At 54.6% G+C, this 18,586-nt stretch overlaps 1 protein-coding gene across 1 annotated transcript; it reads left to right on the top strand.

Moving 5' to 3' along the window:
- Positions 1–226: 226 nt before the first annotated feature.
- On the top strand, positions 227–14,887 carry Bpifb3 (BPI fold containing family B member 3). The gene is made up of 15 exons (XM_003476572.4): positions 227–344; positions 1,196–1,352; positions 3,294–3,398; positions 3,800–3,940; positions 5,086–5,149; positions 7,117–7,177; positions 7,814–7,905; positions 8,042–8,221; positions 8,649–8,702; positions 10,449–10,619; positions 11,299–11,366; positions 12,384–12,426; positions 13,357–13,420; positions 13,829–13,905; positions 14,621–14,887. The coding sequence occupies exons 1-15, from the start codon at positions 230–232 to the stop codon at positions 14,648–14,650; spliced, it is 1,422 nt and encodes a 473-aa protein (XP_003476620.1). The 5' UTR covers positions 227–229; the 3' UTR covers positions 14,651–14,887.
- Positions 14,888–18,586: the final 3,699 nt, after the last annotated feature.

Here is an 18,586-nt window from a genome sequence, read left to right as displayed (position 1 = left end):
TCTGTGAAGTGGGATCCAAGGAGGGAGAGGCTTGGAAAGGGCGTGGGTGTCTCAGTGCATATTGGAGGCTGCGCTGAGCAGCCTGGACCCCTGGCTGGAGAGGGCTTTTCTGGGAGTGGACCTGACTGTGGGCTTCACCAGGTGGACAAGAGAGAAGTAAGCATGGAAAGGTTAGGGCTCGAGGACGGTCTCAGCGTCCCTGCTCCCACCCTTTCCAGGTGTGTGGCCGATGATGCTGGGCGTGTGGGCCTTGCTTTTCCTCTGGGGCCTGGTGACCCCATGCGAAGGGCTGCTGGAGACCGTGGGCACTCTCGCTCGGATCGACAAGGATGAACTCAGCAAAGGTGAGATCAGGTATGCGCTGTGTCTGCCCTCAGAGACAGAAGAGCTTGGCCTTCTTGGAAAGTCTGTGCTCCCGGGATTCTAGAAGCAACAGTGGGAGGCTGGGGCTGGCTCTGAGCTCTGAGCGCAGAGGGTGACTGGTGCTCTTCCTTTAAACACAGACCTGGGCCATCTGGCTGAGGCTGTGTATGGACTGCTGGGGCCTGGGGAGGTCACAGAAGGAGTCACAGTCAAGCCAGCTGGGCCCTGCTCTGCCCCAGGGTTCCGAGTGTGGGCCGTTTATTAGGCACTGGCTGTTCCAGAGCCCAGCAGCAAGAGTCTCAGGGAAGAAGCAGAGCGGCTGTGAACAGGAAGCACTCAGGGAGGCCACCCCTGGTGCCCCCGGGAAGGGAGACGTCTCTTCCGCCATGATCACGCCCCTGTGGCTCCCTGTCCTCTGTCCCATCTTCCTTTTTGGTGCAGCAGCTAGCCAAAGAGCAGGAGCCCATTTGCTGTGTGAATTTGGGTGCCTCTACCCCTCTCTGGGCCTTAGTTTATCCATCCGCAAAATGAAGGGGTGCCCACAGGGTTCACTCGTTCATACCACACACTTACTGGGTACCTTCTGCATGCCAGGCAAGTCACGACCCTGCGGTGGCAGCAGGGGGTGTTTGTGTAACCTGTGGGTCAATTCCAATAAAAATGAGGTTTCCTGGATCAGGGCATAGCTCAGAGCACTTGCTTACTGTGTACAAGGGCCTGAGTTCCATCTCTAGCACCTGAAGCTCTCTTGCAGCTCAGGGGAAAGAGGCAGGGACCGTGGTCCTGCAGCTGAGTAGGAGTTTCCAGCATCTTTCACTCTCATCCTCTGCAGCCATCCAGAACTCGCTGGTTGGGGGGCCCATCCTGCAGAATGTGTTGGGCACAGTGACATCAGTAAACCAGGGCCTGGTGGGCTCCAAGGGGCTGCTCGGAGGAGGCGGTCTGCTGGGCTCTGGAGGGATTTTCAGTGTCGTGGAGGAGCTCTCTGGGTGAGTCACTGCAGATCGCAGGTGTGCACTGCTGCCCCACAACATTGACCCTCTTACCCCCTGGTTGTGCCAAGGGTCTCTCGGGAACTTGTCACTCTCCTGCACACTGTATATTTTACTAGTTCATTTCTGTCTCCTTGGTTTATAAACCCTAGGAGTTTTATCTGAACTGTCCATTGCAGTGTCCTCATATCAAAAATAGGGCTTGACATACAAGGGGTGCCCCAAAATAATTTTTTTAATGAGTGAAATAAAGAAATCACATAACAATTTGTAATTATATTTACGGATTACCCATGCCGGGTTTCTGTGTGTCTGACACCAGGCTAAGTATTGCCAGTGAAGTGTCCTCCTGAAGCTAGAGGTGGGACAGTTGTCCTGCGCTTAGCCTTTGAGCAGGCTGAGGTCAGAGTGAGGCGCCCGACGCATGCCCATGTAGCTGGGGTGGGGGTGGCTCCGCGTCTGTGTGTTTAAGTGTGGGCTACTACAGTGCCTGGCCGAGACTGTGGTGAGTCAGAGGAAGGTCAAAGAGGAGTGCTGGGTGCACACCTGTCATGCCAGCACCCAGGGCGGAGGCAGGAGGGCCTGAGCCCAGCCTGGGCAATGGAGTGACTTACCCAGACTGTCTCAAAATAAAAAGCAAGAAGGGCTGGAGAATGTGGCTCAGTATGAGAGCTGGCTGCAGCCTCCACTATTTAAAAGACAAAAGAAAAAGATGGAAGGAAGGAAGGAAGGAAGGAAGGAAGGAAGGAAGGAACTAGGATACAGGGAGATGACAGACAGGAATGAGGTACTGGAGCAAAAAAAAAGGAGAGTGTGTATCTACCTTTTAAGACAGCACACATGTCTAGAGTACCTCTATTGTACAAATCTGAAAGCTGAGACCCACAGCAGCAATGTAACTGCAGTCAGTGGCAGAGCTAGGATTTGAATTCTTTGGCTAAAAAAAAAAAAAAAAGAATTCTTTGGTTTTGACTGGTTGCAATTCAGTGGATTGTTGTCAAGAAAATGAGTTAATGTGTGTCAAACAGCTGAAATAAAGCCTGACACACAGTAAATGCTACTAGAATTGTTAGAGGCAGCGAGATGTGGTGGTGCCACCTGTAATCCAAGCACTTGGGAGGCTGAGGCAGGAGGATTGCTTCAAGTTTGAAACTGGCCTGGGCTACATAGTGAGATCAAGGACAGCCTAAACTACATAGCAAGACCGTTTCTCACCAAACAAACAAAACACACACAAACACCAAACAGAGAGTTATTAGAGTCAGTTTTTCTCCCACGGTAGAACCCCCCTGCTGGATGAGGCTGGGGTCCAAGACGTGGACCTGACATTATCCTGGCCTCCAAACACTCTTGGAAGGACGTGACAGTGACAAAATCACAGACTCAGGCAGATAAAGGGGCAGAACAGAGGGCGTCTGCTTGAGGCTGAGAGGAGGAAGGAGGGCTTCCTGGAGGAGAGGATGCCCTGGCTGAGATCAGGAGAGCTGGGAGGACTCAGCCAGAGAGTAATGAGCAGTGAGCGTGTTGCCAGAGAAGCCTTGGCTGGGTGTGTGAGAGCGGACTGAAGCCGTGCAGGCAGCAGCAACGTCCAGGGCAGAATCCTAGCCAAGGGGAGGCCATGGAAAGTGTAGGGAGGAAATTCTTTGACTGAGCCTCCAACTGTGACGCTGGTGTTGCATTTGGGGTCGGGGCTGGCATCATCTCACTCCTCTTCACTGCCTCCCTATGACGCAGGTACCAGTGCTGCCCCACTTTGCTGATGAGCACACTGAGGCTCAGGGAGGGAGAGTAACTGGCCCCAGAGTCCACAGTTGGTTCCATAGGTTTGAGGTGGGATTGAGGGACTCCAGGTCTTTCGGGCCACTGATGGTCCAGGTCCTGGCAGTGGGGTGGGGGTACGTGTGGCAGTGAGCAGCCCCACCTCTGCTCCCACCCCAGGTTGAAGATTGAGGAGCTCACACTGCCGGAGGTGTCGCTAAAGCTGCTACCAGGTTTGGGGGTGCAGGTGAACCTTCTCACCAAGGTCGGGCTGCGTGGCTCAGGGTGAGTGCGCCCTGGAGACCTCACCTGCCTGTACTACTAGGGACTCTCACCCTACTGGCCCTCAATCCCACACCCTGAGTTTCTTCCCACCCTACTAAGGTGCCCTGGATCCTTCTTCCTTGTTCCTCTTGGGGGCCTCCAACCCCTGGCCCCCTGGTCTCCAGACCAGTCCACTGCCTGGACTCACCGGAGGGGGTAGGGAGAGGGCTCAGGGACAGACAGGTGAGGCAGGGAGGTACATACAGTGTAACAATCAGGAGGCACCCAGCCACTCACAAGTCCACTCATCAGTCCCTCCTCAGGACCCGAAGGACATGGGATGGGGAGGGGAGTGTGGCTGAGACATGGCCCAGGAGGTGGGGCCTGGCAGCCTGCTCACACCCCAATGTCTGGTGTTGCAGCCCCCTAGGGGGCCTCCTGCAGTTGGCAGCTGAGGTGAACGTGTCTTCACGGGTGGCGCTGGGCATGAGCTCTCGAGGGACGCCCATCTTGATCCTCAAGCGCTGCAGCACACTGCTGGGACATATCAGCCTGTTCTCAGGGTGAGTCTGTGTCCCCATTGTTCTGGACCGCCTGGAGCCTCAGCTGAACGGGACCTGATCTCCTTTGGCACCCAAAGCAGGTGGCGGGGGCGGGGTGTTCAGTCTCTGCACAGACCACAGATCAGACAAGGGACAGGGTCAGGGACTCCTGCCCCGCCTGCAGTATGCGCTGCCTGCTCCTGGGTGGTCCTGTTTCTCTAGGACCTTCTCCCTGCTGGGGCTGGCCTGGAGTTGCCTAGACCCCCTACCCATCTGCTGCAATCTCTCTGCTCTTAGCACTTGAGAGCCCCGTCTCTGTGACCCTAGAGTAATCTTCTCATCCCCATAAGGAGAGGATGGACTTGATAATCCAGAAAAACACATCTGTTTCTTCCTGGGGCTCCATTCAGGATTAGGTGGCCCTCACTTCCCTAGTGCTGAGTGTCACTCAGAGAGGGGGAGGGGCTCACTCAGTGTCACATGCTTCACAGCAGGGATGGAGATGGGCTGGTTCCCCAACGAGGGCCAAGGCTTCCCCTAGCTCTTCATACTGACCAGCAGCTGTGAGCAGTGCCGGGTGCCTGGCAGCTGTGTCAGCTCCCAGGAGCAGGACAACCCTGGGGGAATGCCTGTCTCTAGAGGGCTTTTCCTTAAATTCCAGTGGCTGGGTCCTGCTCCTCTGGGCTGGAGGGGCCTTGGAGGGGTGGAGTCCAGGACGATATTGTCCCATGGTAGTGGTTCTGTGGGGTGTGATCCTGTGCCCCCATCTACTGGGACTTTGTCCTCAGACCACTTACTCATTCATTCAGTCAACATATATTTATTGAGCCCCACATTAAGTCAGAACCATTCTAGACCCAGGTATTGGAGGAAAGGGTTCAGACACCTGTGGGATGCAGGCCGCACACCATGCTCGAATCCACTCCCATCCAGTCCGGGCACCTGCAGTTGTGACAGGCAGGCATTGCCCATATGGGGAAATCAAAGCCAGCCGAGGGTGGTGGTGGGGCCTTAGGTGGGGCCAGGGATTAAACCAGACGCCCCCAAGCCCCAGCAAACCCCAACTGAGAGAGGGGACAGAAGAAACCAGAGCCCCAGTGCCCACCCCGCCTGCTCATCCTCTGTACGCTGTGGGCAGTCACAGCCTCCTGTTTCCCTCTGCCCAGGCTGCTGCCAGCACCACTCTTCACAGTCCTGGAACAGATGCTGTGCAAGGTGCTGCCTGACCTGGTGAGTGAGGCTGGGGGCCGGGTTGGCCCCTCCCTCCTCTGGCCCCTCCCCTCTGCCCCTCCCCATCTGGCCCCTCCTCTCTCTGGCCCTTTCCCTCTCTGGCCCTTCCCCTCTCTGGCCCTTCCCCTCTGTGGCCCTCCCCTCTCTGGCCCTCTCCTCTCTGGCCCCTCTCCTCTCTGGCCCTTCCCCTCTGTGGCCCTCTCCTCTCTGGCCCGCCCCTCTCCGGCCCCTCCCCTTTATGGCCTTTCCCCTTTCTGGCCCCTCCCACCTCTGGCTCCTCCTCCCTCTGGCTCCTCCCCTATCTGGCCCCTCCCTTCTCTGGCCCTCTCCTCTCTGACCCCTCCCCTTTATGGCCCCTCCCATTTCCCCGCCCATCTCTGACCCCCTCCCCTCGTTGGCTCCTCCTCTATCTGGCCCCTCCCCTCGCTGGCCCCTCCCCTCGCTGGCCTCTCCTTAAGGCAGCCCCTCCCTCTTCGGCGTAAAGCTGGCGCCTGCTGGGATTAGCGTGCCTGTCCCCTCTCAGCCCCAGGGCCGTCTTGTGGTGCCGCCTGTTGGGCCCCCAGCAGGCACAACCTCCCCATTCTCTGATTTCTGGCCTGAGCCTTATGCTCCAGGAAGTGTCCCTGCTCCCAAGTCCGTCTTTTCTCCCCCATTCTATTTTCGCCACTTGTATTACTATTAATGTTTTTCTCTAAATTAGTTTTCAATTAAAACTGGCCCTTTGGATTTTAAGTGGAGCCCTGTGCTCGGCAATCACCTAGAAAACGCCATCTGTATCCTCACCTGGTAGAGGAGACGCTGTCTGACTGGCAGCTCAAGGTGGCGTCTGTGGCTGTCTGCATTCAATGAGAGGAAGCAGACTGCACTCGCATCTGGCTGCAGCTGTGTTCCACTGAGGGTGGCGGGGTTCCACAGACAGCAGAGGGCAACAGGGCCTCCTGGGAGGTGGGGTGATGCCCGTACTCTGGGCTTGAAAATCAGTTTGGAGAAACATCCACACCGGAGAGGGGATCTACGCTTGGATGTCGACGAGGGGACATGACTGCATCTGTATCCCAGCCCCTACCTCGGGTCCCTGGGACAACCCGCTGGAAGCTGGGTTCCATGCCACATTAGGAGGTTTTCAGATAAGAAAAGGCTTACTGCCGAGATTTAGCGATTGATTTCTCTTAATCTGGTTTCTAGCTCTCTGAGCTATCACCCTCCACACACACCCAAGTGCCTGGGACCTCCTTCCTGTAGCTTGGCCCCCCACCCAATCCCACCCCAGCCCTTTGGTTTCCTCCTGTCATTTCTGCAGCTTGCCTGATCCCAGAGATTCTGGTCTGGGGCCACAATGTTGCAGGAGCCCTTCTTTTCTGCCTGCAAGTTGCTGTGACCATGGGCCAGTAGCCTTCCTTCTCCAGGCCCGATGTAGTCTGCAGGGCTGGCTGGGTCTCACTTTGACAAGCTCTAGGACTCAGATTTTGCATTCAGTCCAAACCTTTGTCTGCTCCCCATTATCACAGCTCTGGGTGAGAGAACCAGGTGGTGGTTTACATGTGACAGCTTGGCTCCTGGCCCAGCTCTCACAGTTCAGGGGAGGGGGCATCCCACTGTAGGGTCTTGATTCTAGGCCTCCCAATGACCACCTGAGGTGGTGGGAGGGGCGTGCTACATCCCAGGTAATTTCAGCAGCACTGCACCCTCAGGGAGGGCTTTGTTCCCCTCCCTCATCTGGCCTCTGAAACCGATCTCCCTATTTCCCCAACAACCTTTGAAGTTTTCTGCTGAGGCTCGTGTAATAGAAGGAAGTGGGCTTGGGGGCTCACTCAACTCGTCCATGTCCCGAGCCATGTGTTCCCCACCCATCTCCACATCTTGCTTTGCTCCCGTCCCTGGCACCACGGGGGAACTCATTTAGAGGACGTGTACCAACCAGGGTTCACTCTTGGGTTTCCCATAACATCTGTCTCCTCCTTGCACAGTTGTGTCCCGTGGTGGACAGTATGCTGGGCGTGATGAATGAGCTCCTGGGGGTCACACTTTGTAAGTTGGGGCCCCTTCCTCTTGGCACCTTTTCCTGGAACCCCAGTGGGGTAGGGTGGGTTCTGATGGAGCCTGGCAGGCTGCACTGAGGACTTGGGGAGGTTCTGGGCTGAGACTTCAACAGGGGGCTGCTGCAAACTGGCATTTACAGAATGCCCATGGTCAGAACAGGACGAAAACATCATTTTCTGCTTAGATGAGAAGACGGAGGCCCTAAGGACCCGAGTAAGCTCCCCAGCCTCCAGCCGAGGGCCCCGTCTCTCTGTACCTCCTAGAGCGGTGCCCTTACTTCACAAAAGGGCTTTGGAAAGAACACCAAGGCACAGCCAGGGGAAGGTTGGAGCCCTGGGGGTTTGGTGTCCCACTGAGAGTGCTGGGTTAGAGACCATGGGTGGCCATGGCTGGTGGCTCCAGCTCTGTAAACCAGGAATCTTGCTTCGCCTCTCTGTAATGTGCAGCCTGGTGACTTCCATCATCTGAGCCTTAGTTTCTTTCCCTGAAAAATAAGGGTGATGGCAGCCCCGAGTGAAGACTGAGTCCAATGCTAGGCATGCGGGAGATGCTGAATAATGCAGGTGGGGCTGCTTCCCCTGGGAACTGCTCATGGAGTCTCTCTGCTCCTCCTTTCCCACGCAGCCCTTGTGCCCCTCCGAGCGCTCGGGTCCGTGGAATTCACTCTGGCCACCCTGCCCCTCATCTCCAACCAGTACATAGAGCTGAACATCAACGTGAGTGCCCACCAAGGAGGCCACCTTCTGCAGGGGGCTGTGTGGGTGTCCAGGAAGGCAGAGGTGGAAGGTGGGGGTCTCACCATTACTGGTGAGCAGCCAGAGACGCCCTGTGCCCTGTCTTGTGCCCCTGCAGTCCATCGTGAAGAGTGCAACTGGTGACATCATTGATTTCCCTAAGCCCCATGTCCCAGTCAAGGTGCCTCCCAAGCAGGACCATACATCCCAGGTGATTGTGCCGCTGTACCTCTTCAGTACCGTGTTTGGGGTCCTGCAGACCAACGGTGCCCTGGACATAGACATCACCCCCGAGCTGGTGAGTGGCATGGGGAGAGGACATGGTCTCCTGCTCCGTCATACCTGTGACACCATCACCAATCAGCTCTGCTGGGCCCTCTGCCCTATGACAGGACAGAGTTGGGCAAATGTGTGGTGCGAACACTGCTGCCTCCTGTCCCAGCTCCTGGGGAGAACACCCCTAATCCTTAGTGGCCCTGTACTTAGTTAAACCTGAGTTAAGAAGGATTCTTAACTATCTGAAAATAAAAAGAGAAAAGGGCTAGAGATGTAGCTCGGTGCAAAGACTCTAGGTCAAGTCCCTGGTAACCCAGGAGAAGAGAACAGACCTGCGGGTTTGCAGCCCTGGGTATCTAGGAAGCGGGGACAGCACTGCCATGTGTGCCATGGGCTCCTGTCCTGTTTGTGTGTTCATCCACCTCTCTCCCATTTGCTTTTGCATTTAGGTTCCCAAGAACATTCCGCTGACAACCACATACCTGGCAGTTTTGGTCCCAGAGGTGAGTGGCTTTGACACTGCGACTCTTGTCCTGTGAGCTGGGTGGACTCCGGCATCTTTCTCAGTTCAGCTCTCCAGGCAACTGTGATGGACGCTGAAGGCAGATTCACCCTGAAGTGTGAAAGAATAATACCTTTCCTGACAGGGAGTTGCTTAGAAGGGAGAGGATGGGTTTTGACCTCCGCAGAAGCCACTTGGCCTGTGGCCATCTGCTCCAGCAGAGCGACTCTCCTGACACTGCTGCTGCTGAGCCCCTGCCTCTGGGTCTTAGTCCATCGTGATCGTAGTCAGCCCTGTCCGGGAGCTGACTGGTCTTGGAGAGGGGAAGACAGGGTGGAGTGTCAGGAGGGGGACGAGTGCCGTTAATGTGAGATCCCAGGGCCCAGCCTCCACTTCCCTATTCACCCAACTGCCCCGGACCTGCCGCTCTCCACCTGTGGGAATCTGAATTCATACTGATGGGGGAATGAGCACTACAAGGTCTTTGCTAATAACAGATTCTGACAGAGGATGGGAAGAGACGCAGAGAGCTTGGGCATTCACTGAGCGGGTGCAGGTGGCAGCTGAGTTTGGAGGTGCAGAGGACAAGCTCTACGAGTCCTTGAAGTTGGTTGATTCAGAGCAAGGTTGGGGCCTCCACTCCTCAGAGTCCCTGGCTAAAAGGCAGCAGAGTCTGAGGGAAGGAAAGAGGCTGAGTCAGATCCTCAGAAGAACTTTTTGAGGGCAATCGATGTAAAGTGGAGAGGCTGACAGCGGGCCTGGTTCCCTCCAGTGTGGGGTGGTGTCGCCTGGCCGACACCTTTGTCAGCCTCAGAATGAACTGAGAAGAGCCCACAGGGCCGACTCACATGGCCCCAGAGTATGTCTGTCTTGGCTTCAGCTTCAGTGGCCCCATGAGGTCGAGTCTACTGATTCCCTGTCTTGATGAGTTCGCAGCTCAAAGTGTCTGGGCTTGGGGTATGGATGCCCTTCTATGAGCGTGCTGAGGCCATGCTTCTGTGGTTCCATGATTTCCATTGCTTCTAGAAGGCCAAGATATTATGAGATTCAGAACTTCCTGATTATGTGAGTTGGTTAGCCAGTCAACAAACACCCAGTGGATACTTGCTACACACTAGGTCCTGTGCTGGCTCAGAAGTATCTGCCTCAGAGACTACAGAAGTGGCAAACATAAAAAGTGGGTACAAAGCCCCTGAGCTCAGGGGCTGCTGTCCAGCCACCACACAAATAAATAACAGGCTATGAGTACCTCAGTGCCAGGGGTAGAGTAGATGGTGCGGTGGAGGGGAGTAGGGTGCAGGGTTTCTTCCACATGTGCTCTGTCTGAGCAGAAGCTGAGTGTGCAGGGCGAGCGGCAGTCACCAGGGAAGGCATTTGCAGGCAGAGCGACCAGCAGGTGCAGAGACCCTGAGGTGGGGTGGAGCGAGGCTGGCGGGTTGGTGGGGAGAGGGAGTGCGAGGGCAGCGTGGTGGATGGAGAGGAAGGGTGAAGGGCACCACGAAGGGCCGGTGTCCCTGGGGAGACAGGCAGTCTGATTTGGTGATTGTACCTGTTAGTGGCTGAATGTCAGCCTCATAGGGTGCAGACCAGGTTGTCTGGGTCAGGCTGCAACTAAGTGCTTCGTGTGGTGCCTGGTACTCACTAAATGCTCAAGGAAGTGTTTGTTAATTGACTTAACTGAGAGACTCTAATGCTGGGGCAGTGAAGCAGCCCCTGAATGCCCTGCTCTGCTCCTGTCTCTCCCCAGGCCCTGGGGAAGTTGCCCCCAGGCCAGCAGCTCCTACTGTCACTGAGGGTGAAGGAAGCACCCACTGTCACACTACAGAAAAAGAAGGCCACAGTCTCCATCCCAGCCACCATCCATGTACTATCTTCTGTCCCTCAGGGGACTCCTACAGCCCTCTTCCAGCTGGATGAGGTGCGTGGCCAGGGCTGGGTTCTGGGTAGGGCCTGGTGGTAGCTGTCCCTGATTTCTGGGTGGGTCCTGTGCAGTCCATCCCAGAGACTGCCCCACCCCACCCCACCAAGCTGAGCCCCGAGCATCCCCGCAGCTCTTGCTTACTCTTTGGTGCCCCTTTGATGGGGCTGGGACTGTCGGTCCCGTTCCTGTGGGCTCAGGAGTTACCTTCCCCCAGCTCCCTCTCTGCCCAGTTGCTATGAGTAGTCCTCCAGCTGCCAAATGAGACAGGCCTTGTCTCCTGTCTGCTCCCCACCGCCCTTCTCTACTAATTGCGCCCAGTACACATCTGACCCAAGAGGGTCCCTTCACTCCCTCTCTGGATGGCTCCTAACTCTTCCCCAGCCCCCATCCCTGTGCCCTGAGCCAAGTTCCTTGGCCTCGCTCTGTGTCCCATAGCCCCATTCCTGTGGGCCCCTGCTAGAGGAGGCCTGACCCTGTGCTCCTGCACCAGCTCAGTGTTCAGCCCTTGCAGTTGGCGGAGGGGCTCCTTGGTCCTGAAGCTCCAGAACCCAGCATGACCGCGGCCACACAGTAGTGCCCCAGGAGAGCTGGAGGAGGGCAGAGACCAGGAATGGCTCAGGCCCTGTCCCCATGGCCACAGAATTCTGGGTGACGTCTGCTTGCACTTCCCGCACAGGTGCTGACTTTAAACGCCCAGTTGGCTCCCTCGGCCACCAAGCTGCGCCTCTCCCTGTCCCTGGAACGGTAATGGCTCCTGGGAACAGGACCTCGTTCCTGTCTTCAGGAAGAGTTAGGGGTCACCCAGACAGGTGCTACTTGCTGCTGTCAGAGCATTGTGAAGCCAGGGCTCCGCCATCATCTTCCCGGTCATCAGCCCCACCACACAGGGACAGTGTGGGTCACTGCAGCCGATGCTTCCTCACACCTGGTTCTGCTCACAGCCTGTTCTGGGGACAGGCCTGCCCAGACCCAGGGGCTGACCCTATGCATGGCTCTCCTGGAGTGTTGCATGTGGACTCGTGATTTCTCTAATGTCCTGAGTCCTGTGGTAATCAGGCCACATGATAATCACAATAGCCACAACAATGCTGCCAATGACACTCCTTCCTGATGCACCCTCTGCACTTTACGGTTTGCAAGTGCAGTGTGGCCCGAGCTCCTATGGGGACCAGGTCTGTGATCTAGGCCCCGCTTCAGGCCCAGGTCCCTTGCCATAGTGTGGCATAGGCACCCAGTGCTCACCTGACCTGCTTTCAGTGTCCCTTGAGCTACCCTCCAGCTGCCAGTGGGCTACTCCCTTGCATGGGACATGTCCACTGCCACTGGACAGCCTTGACCAAGGCAGGTCTGACCGGGGCTTACCGCTGCCCCCTGGTATCAGCTCATGCCCTGGTCTTTGCGGGTCTAAGGATGTGGTCTCTTTGGGTCAGCTGTGATCCGCTGCTGGGTTACTGCCTTTAGTGAGTGCCTGCTGTATGCAGGTCATCCTGTGTCGAGTGCTTAGTCATGGAACAAAGGGTAAAATAGCTGGGCTCAGACCAGGGTTCCAAGGTCACAGAGCCAAAGGTAGTCATGATTCTCAGAAGGAGGTTAGAGCCCTCCTGGTCTACTTTACAGTCTCAAGTTCAGCTGGGTGGAGGCAGAGCTGAGCTGGCACCCCTGTATCCCTGTCCTGCAGGCCTGTGGCTGGGGCAGGCAGGACAACTCTCAGCAGGGGGCACGGTGGGGGCCAGAACCCTCATGCTCTCTTCTCTCTGCCAGGCTCAGTGGTAAGGTGGCTTCCTCCTCTGCCCATATCTTTGACGTAAGTTTCTGGGTGGGGGAGAAGCTTGGCACTGGGGAGGGTCTCTAGGTGGGGCAGTAAAGGGATGGGTCATGGGCCATGGCTGAGCCTGGGCCCTGCCCCAGTAAGGCACGGAGGGCAATCAATGGGGCAGGCGTGCGTGTGTAATGTGTGCACGCATGTATCTGTAATAGCCATCATCTTAGGAAAGTGGAAATCACGCTCTTCCAATTTCTTGGATCCTCAAAAATTGTGACCATATAGAATCCCACAAAGTTTTGGGACTTCACACAAGAAACAAAGTTCCTTACCTCAGAAAGTTCTAACATTTCAGAGCCCCTCAGAACCCTAAGCTTCCTGCTTCACAGAGCCTGGAGTTCTGGAGGTTCTTAATGGGCACAGGTTCTAGAACAGTGATGGTGAACCTGTGGAAGGTGTGTGTTATTGTGTTTTTCTTTTAAGACAAAAAATGTTAGAGTTGTGTTTTCTAAATGAGAACTTTGGTATTCAGGTTTAACTGCAGTGCTGGCACTTTATAATAAATGAGTGGGTTTGGGGTTGTGCCCTGTCTCTGAAAGGTTCACCATCACTATTCTAGAACATTCTAAGGTCTCTATGCTGACAAAGACCAAAAGTCAGACCTCAGTGTTATGGAGCTGAGCATGCTTCCTTTCTTCATTCTCAGACACTGCCCACCTCTCCTGGCCCACAGACTTAGGAGGGTGCCTTTTTCGAACTCCCACGATGAGTGTGAAGTCAGCTTAAATCAGATGTCCCTGAGGGTCCTTGGTGGGCAGCCTAGCCTCATGGGCCCTGTGCCTGCCAGGGACTGTGCCCTGGTTTGGGGGAGGTTCAGTTGGGCCTCTGGACTCCTTTCCTGGGAAGAGGGGTGCTGTTTGTGTGGAGGAACCCCCCCCCCCCACACACCACCACTTATGGGCTGTGTTGCAGGCATCCCTTTTGGAAGAATGGCTCAACAAGGTGCTCCGGGCTGTGTATGTGCCAAAGCTCAATGGTATGTATGGTGGCTTCTGCTCTCTTCCTGGACACAGGACATGTCTGCACTTGGGATTGTCTCCTGTTGCCTCTCTCTACTACTCTGATAGGGACAGTGACTCCAGAGAGGGATTGAGAACATTCTAAGGGTCTCATTTGTAAGATGCAGGAACCGAAGCACCAGTGTTTCCATCTAAACAACCTTGATTAGCCTGCATTATGCCTGGATTTGAGGTCCAAGACCTGATCTGATCTTGAGCACCCACAGTCCAATGGCAAATGTCCTGTGAACAAATGGCTAGGATACAGATGACTCAGAGAATGCAAGGGGTTGATGGAGCGTTAGGAGGGTGGTCGTGTTTAAGGATCCCTAGGGTTGATATCCCAGTCCTCACATATGTTTGTTTTTGATCATTTCCTGTCACAGTGAATGTGGAGGTTGGAATTCCCCTGCCTAAGATTCTCAATGTCAATTTTTCCACTTCAGTTCTGGACATCATTGAGGTGAGATTCCCCTGCAGCGGTGGCCTAGATGGATCTCAGGTTTACATCCGGAGAGCTCTGCTTGGCCCTGTGAGATGCTCTGCCTCATCCTCTGGTCCATCCCTGTATCATATTCTAAAAGAGTCACCAATGACTCAACTTGGGAATATGTGACACACATGCTCCCCCTCCTTTCTGCTTGTGGCTGGAAGACAATGTCAGTTGATTACAGAATCCTGGCTGGTTGAATTCAGACATGTCTGCCCTGTAGAACCTCACATTTACTCACAGAGTTGCCCACAGTAGCAAACACCCACACTGTGACAGGTGTGGCTAATAGATCATGACACTTTTTCTTGCTGACCACCAACCAGCCCAACTCTGAGTCTTGCAACAGTTCTGGGAGGTGGACAGAGCAGAAGGTTCTGTACCCATTTTTCAGATGAGAACCAAGGCTGAGCAGGCCAAATCTGTAGCCCAAGGTCACACAGTGCATTATTGACAGAAATGGCTCTTGAACTTGACTCTCAGTTCAGCTCCCTGCCCCACACTCGATGTCATTCAATTATCATTTATCCGTTTGTCTACACATTCATTTGTTGACACCTGCTGTGTTCCAGGTGTATTGCCAATTGCAGGGTGGAGTGGCAGATGATGCAGATGGTTCAGTGTGAGGATGTGTCTGGGTTTGGGGCCCAAGCTCACAGAGGCTAATCAAGAACCATTGCTTTTGCAGAATGCCGTTGTGCTCACCGTGGCATCCTGAGGCTCCCAAGGCCACCATCGCTTCCTGGCTATTGACCCACTCTGCCTCGGCTTCCCTCTCGGTCTCTACCCTGTGTCAGTGACAGTATGAATGCCTCCTACCCACCTGGGCCCACCTTGCCCAGTGCCCTGCGGCTCTGCCCCCATTTGAGTGGGGATTGTGGGCCTATCTTGGACCTGCTCAGAGCACTCCAGGCCTCTGCAAAAGTTGCGGGCCTCAATAAACTACTCAGTCTCAGAGCCTGCTGACCGGTTTGTTCTGGGGTTACACAGGGAGCACCTCAGCCTTGTTGTCTAATGCCCTCGCCAGGTCTAAGCAGGGGCTCCTAGGAGGTGAGGAGACTTGGGGCCTAGTCACCGCAGCTTGGAGTCCCAGATTTCCCTGTGTGGCCTGGCCTCACCTCTCTTTCCCTTGCCTCGTCTCCCTTCGTCTTCTCTGTTCCCCTCCCCTCATCTTTCATCTTTTTTCTCTTCTTTCCCTCTATGCTTGTCTCCCTCTCTGACTTTGAGACACTTCTTGGAAGGGCCTCATGAGGAAAGGAGCTGGCATCCCAGAAGCAAGGCTGGGCTAGGCCCTCAGGTCCTGGAGGCCTGCTCTGGCCACCCTGAGAGGATTAGCAAAGTCTGGCGCCAGGGGGATCACCTGAGCTTAGCATCCAAAGGCCCCTTTGTCTGGAGCTAGAGAGACCTGGTGGGGATGGCGAGAAGGACAATCAGATTTCCTGGAAGGTGATGAACTCTGAAGGTGACTCAGCCACGCAGGGGGTCAAATGTGTCATGTTTGGGGTCACACAGGGACTACTGAGATCAGAAAACACACTTGGAATCACTATAAATGCCTCCATTCAGCCCTGTCCCCTCGAGCACAGTCAGCTCACCAGGGCTGCAAGGAGCTGCTCTCTACGGGTTCATGGGGGTGTCCCAGTCTAAGGGAAGAGGTTCAGAGCCTGCAGCTGGGTGCTAGGGCAGCAAGGTCCAGATCTTGATTTTGTTACTACCTAAGTTGCATGACTGGAACATAACATAACTTCTATGTGCCTCAATTTCCTAACTATAGGCTACAGGTAAAAACTGTCTAGAAAGCGGGGCCAACTCGGGCTGACATCCTAACATACCACAGTACTCGGAGCTGGATCTGATCCACCCATGTAGTCCAGGTGACTCTCAGAGCATCGAGTGAGAGGCCTGGACTTGGAAACTGGGGCCAGAAGCATTGGTTCTGAATTCTGATTCTGCCACTCAGGGGCTGTCAGGTTGGGCCTCAGTGGCTTCTTTGTGGAATCAGATGGTAATGCTCACTGTTATGGGCGCTATGAAGCTAGTGCTTTATGGATAGATGCATTGGATCCAGTGTCTGGTGTGCAGCAAGAGCTCAGCAGGTGTCAGCTGCTCTCACCATCACTGCGCAGCCATGGGACTCACCATAGTGCAGCAGCAGCACCTTACTCTGAAGCAGTGAGTGGATGGATAATTGTGTGGCCAAGCAAATACAGCAGAATGCAAATGATTGATGTAGGTTTTGGGCATAAGCTGAGAATCATATACTTATTCCTTGTATAAATGTTTCAGCTTTGTCTTATGTGTGAAAATCTCATGACAGGCAGGTCTTAAAAAGCCCGCTGTGCACTGGCCCCAAGTTGGAGGTGTTGGATCCACATCCATCTCCCATTCATCCCCCTTAAATCACCCCATAAGGCAGGCATTATACTCATGTCACACCTGGAAATACTATGAGACTCAGGGAAGTGGAGTGGCTAGCCCAAGGTCACACATTGAGTTGGGGGTTGAGCAGGAGTTGAACCTGGGTCTTCTGATGCTGAATCTGGTCCCTGACAACTCTAGTCTGTCCCTCAGATCCTCTGGCATGGGCAGTGTCTGCTTCAGGCCCCCACATGCATCCACCTAGGGGCTTAGCAGGGGTCTCCAGGAACATATCCAGACCAGGGACTGATAAGCCCAGCTCATGTGTCACCACAAAGGCTGTGTACACCTCTTAGAATTACCTACAAACCACAAACTCTTGTGGTTTTGGAGTTCAATGCTCATTAGCAGAGAAATCCTGATTCCGGTTTCTGCTAATTCTGATCTCCATAATTACATGGCGTTTCCCTCATGGGGTCCGGGCTCAGACTGAAGCTGCTATATAAGGCTGATAGTGACCAGGCTCAGGCCAAAGCCGAGGGGCTGCTGAGCGGAACCTCTCAGGACTGAGCTTCTGGGACCTGCTAGGGGTAAGGAAGAGCCCCTCCCTGTTCTGTGTCCAGACCAGCAGGGGAGACTGAGGCCTGGGAGGTGCTGAGGAGACAGCCTGGCTGGAAAGCCACCAGGGCAAGCCCTCTGAGCATGGGTGTCTTGCCTGTCACACAGGCCTTGCCAGGACAAGGAGATCCACACAGAGGCCAAGTCATGCCAATTACGTGTGCCAGCAAGGCTGCATGTGTTTTCACAGGGATCTTGAGCACCTTCATTCTTCGTGAGCTCCCTGACACTCCTCAGCTGCTTGCTGACGCAGGAATCCCACCTCTGGTGCCTGCCTTTGTAACTGAAGGGAGTGACCCTTGTCTGAACACAGAGTTCTCTAGGCAGTGGGGACAGGGGCGCGGTGAGGTGAGGAAGCCAGAAAACAAAAATTCTTCAATGTAATTAGTCCTTCATCGCCTAGTATAAGTGAATGCCTCAAAACCTGTCACAGCAGCAGATGGGATTGGGGAGCTTGGAGGCTTTATGAAATTCAAGAGAAGTTGCATAAGTGGAAGAAAATGAAGCCAACCATTTCAGTTTGGCTCAGATGGGTGACTGTCCTCTGCTGACTCTGAGGCTGGTGAATGAATAGATTGCAAAGGTGGAGTGGGACATGTGGGCACGGGCATGGAGGCAGCAGGAGTTCCCAGGAGGTCACTAGTCTCCCACAATACACACTTCACCCCTCTGGTCTTTTGCTTTCCCTATGCATTTCTTGATGGCCTGAAATATTGGTCTCCAAACAATAACTATGCCTCAGTTTACTGAGTGTCTACATGTGTCAGATACAGCACATTCGTCATCAGGTTAAAAAAGACCAAGTCCCTTGCCCAAGGAGTAGAACCCAGTCAGTTCCAATCCAAGGTGCCTGATCTGAAGCTCCCGGTACAGAACTGAGTCCTCCAAAGTGGCAGGGAGGTGTTTGCTGACTGGAGGTTTGAAAGATCGCCCAGATGCAGTGTGGATGAGTGATGGACAGGTGGCAGGTGGCTGGCATAACTGGTTGATGGCTCCTGGGATGCTGGATGGGTGCTGGGTAGTTGGGATAGTTGGCATGGAGGATGAGTGGATGGATAGATGGATGGGTGGAAGGATGAATGGGCCAGCAGAGTGGGTAAAAGAGCAATGGTGCGTGGAGAAGGATGGATGGTGGGCGGGTGGTGCCAGAAGATCTCCCACAGCCTGCCTGTTATCAGTTTGCTATTTTGTTGGAATTCCTGTTCTCCCTCTACTGGTGGCCCATTTTATAAATTTCATCTCAAGAGATAATCAGGCAACTGTGCTACGGGACATTCTGGTTAATAGGGCTGCATTGTGGCAACCAGCCTCACAGCAGTTTGAAAAATTCAAAAGGTGCTTTTCAGAACCACAGCCCCACCCCCACCTCCCCAGGACTGTGGTTCAGCCCAGGGTCTTATGAGTGTAGGGAATTGCTCCACTACTGAGCCACATCCCCAGCCCTTTCCAAGTTTTATTTTGAAACAAAGTCTAGTTATGTAGGTCTGATTGACTTCAAACTTGAAATCCTCCTGCCTCAGCCTCCTGAGTAGCTGCAATCACAGCTTCCACCATGCCTGGATGTCTCAGAGTTCTGATATGGTTCTTGCTGAGGGTCCTTAGCTCTGCCTGGTGGGATGGTCATGCCTGGCCACAGTCATCCAGTTCACTGTCTTCTCAGCAGGGAAGCAGCAGCAGC

Source organism: Cavia porcellus, unplaced genomic scaffold (genome assembly GCF_034190915.1).
Source record: "Cavia porcellus strain 051 isolate PalLab524CR breed Dunkin Hartley unplaced genomic scaffold, mCavPor4.1 scaffold_5, whole genome shotgun sequence".
Lineage (NCBI taxonomy): Eukaryota > Metazoa > Chordata > Mammalia > Rodentia > Caviidae > Cavia > Cavia porcellus.
This window is presented reverse-complemented; position numbering and strand designations above follow the sequence as displayed.

Coding starts and splice junctions, on each gene's coding strand:
- Bpifb3 (XM_003476572.4), top strand. CDS start 230: ATGATGCTGGGCGTGTGGGCCTTGCTTTTCCTCTGGGGCCTGGTGACC. Junction 7,178..7,813: donor GCTCCTGGGGGTCACACTTT/GTAAGTTGGGGC, acceptor TTTCCCACGCAG/CCCTTGTGCCCCTCCGAGCG. Junction 7,906..8,041: donor ACATAGAGCTGAACATCAAC/GTGAGTGCCCAC, acceptor GTGCCCCTGCAG/TCCATCGTGAAGAGTGCAAC.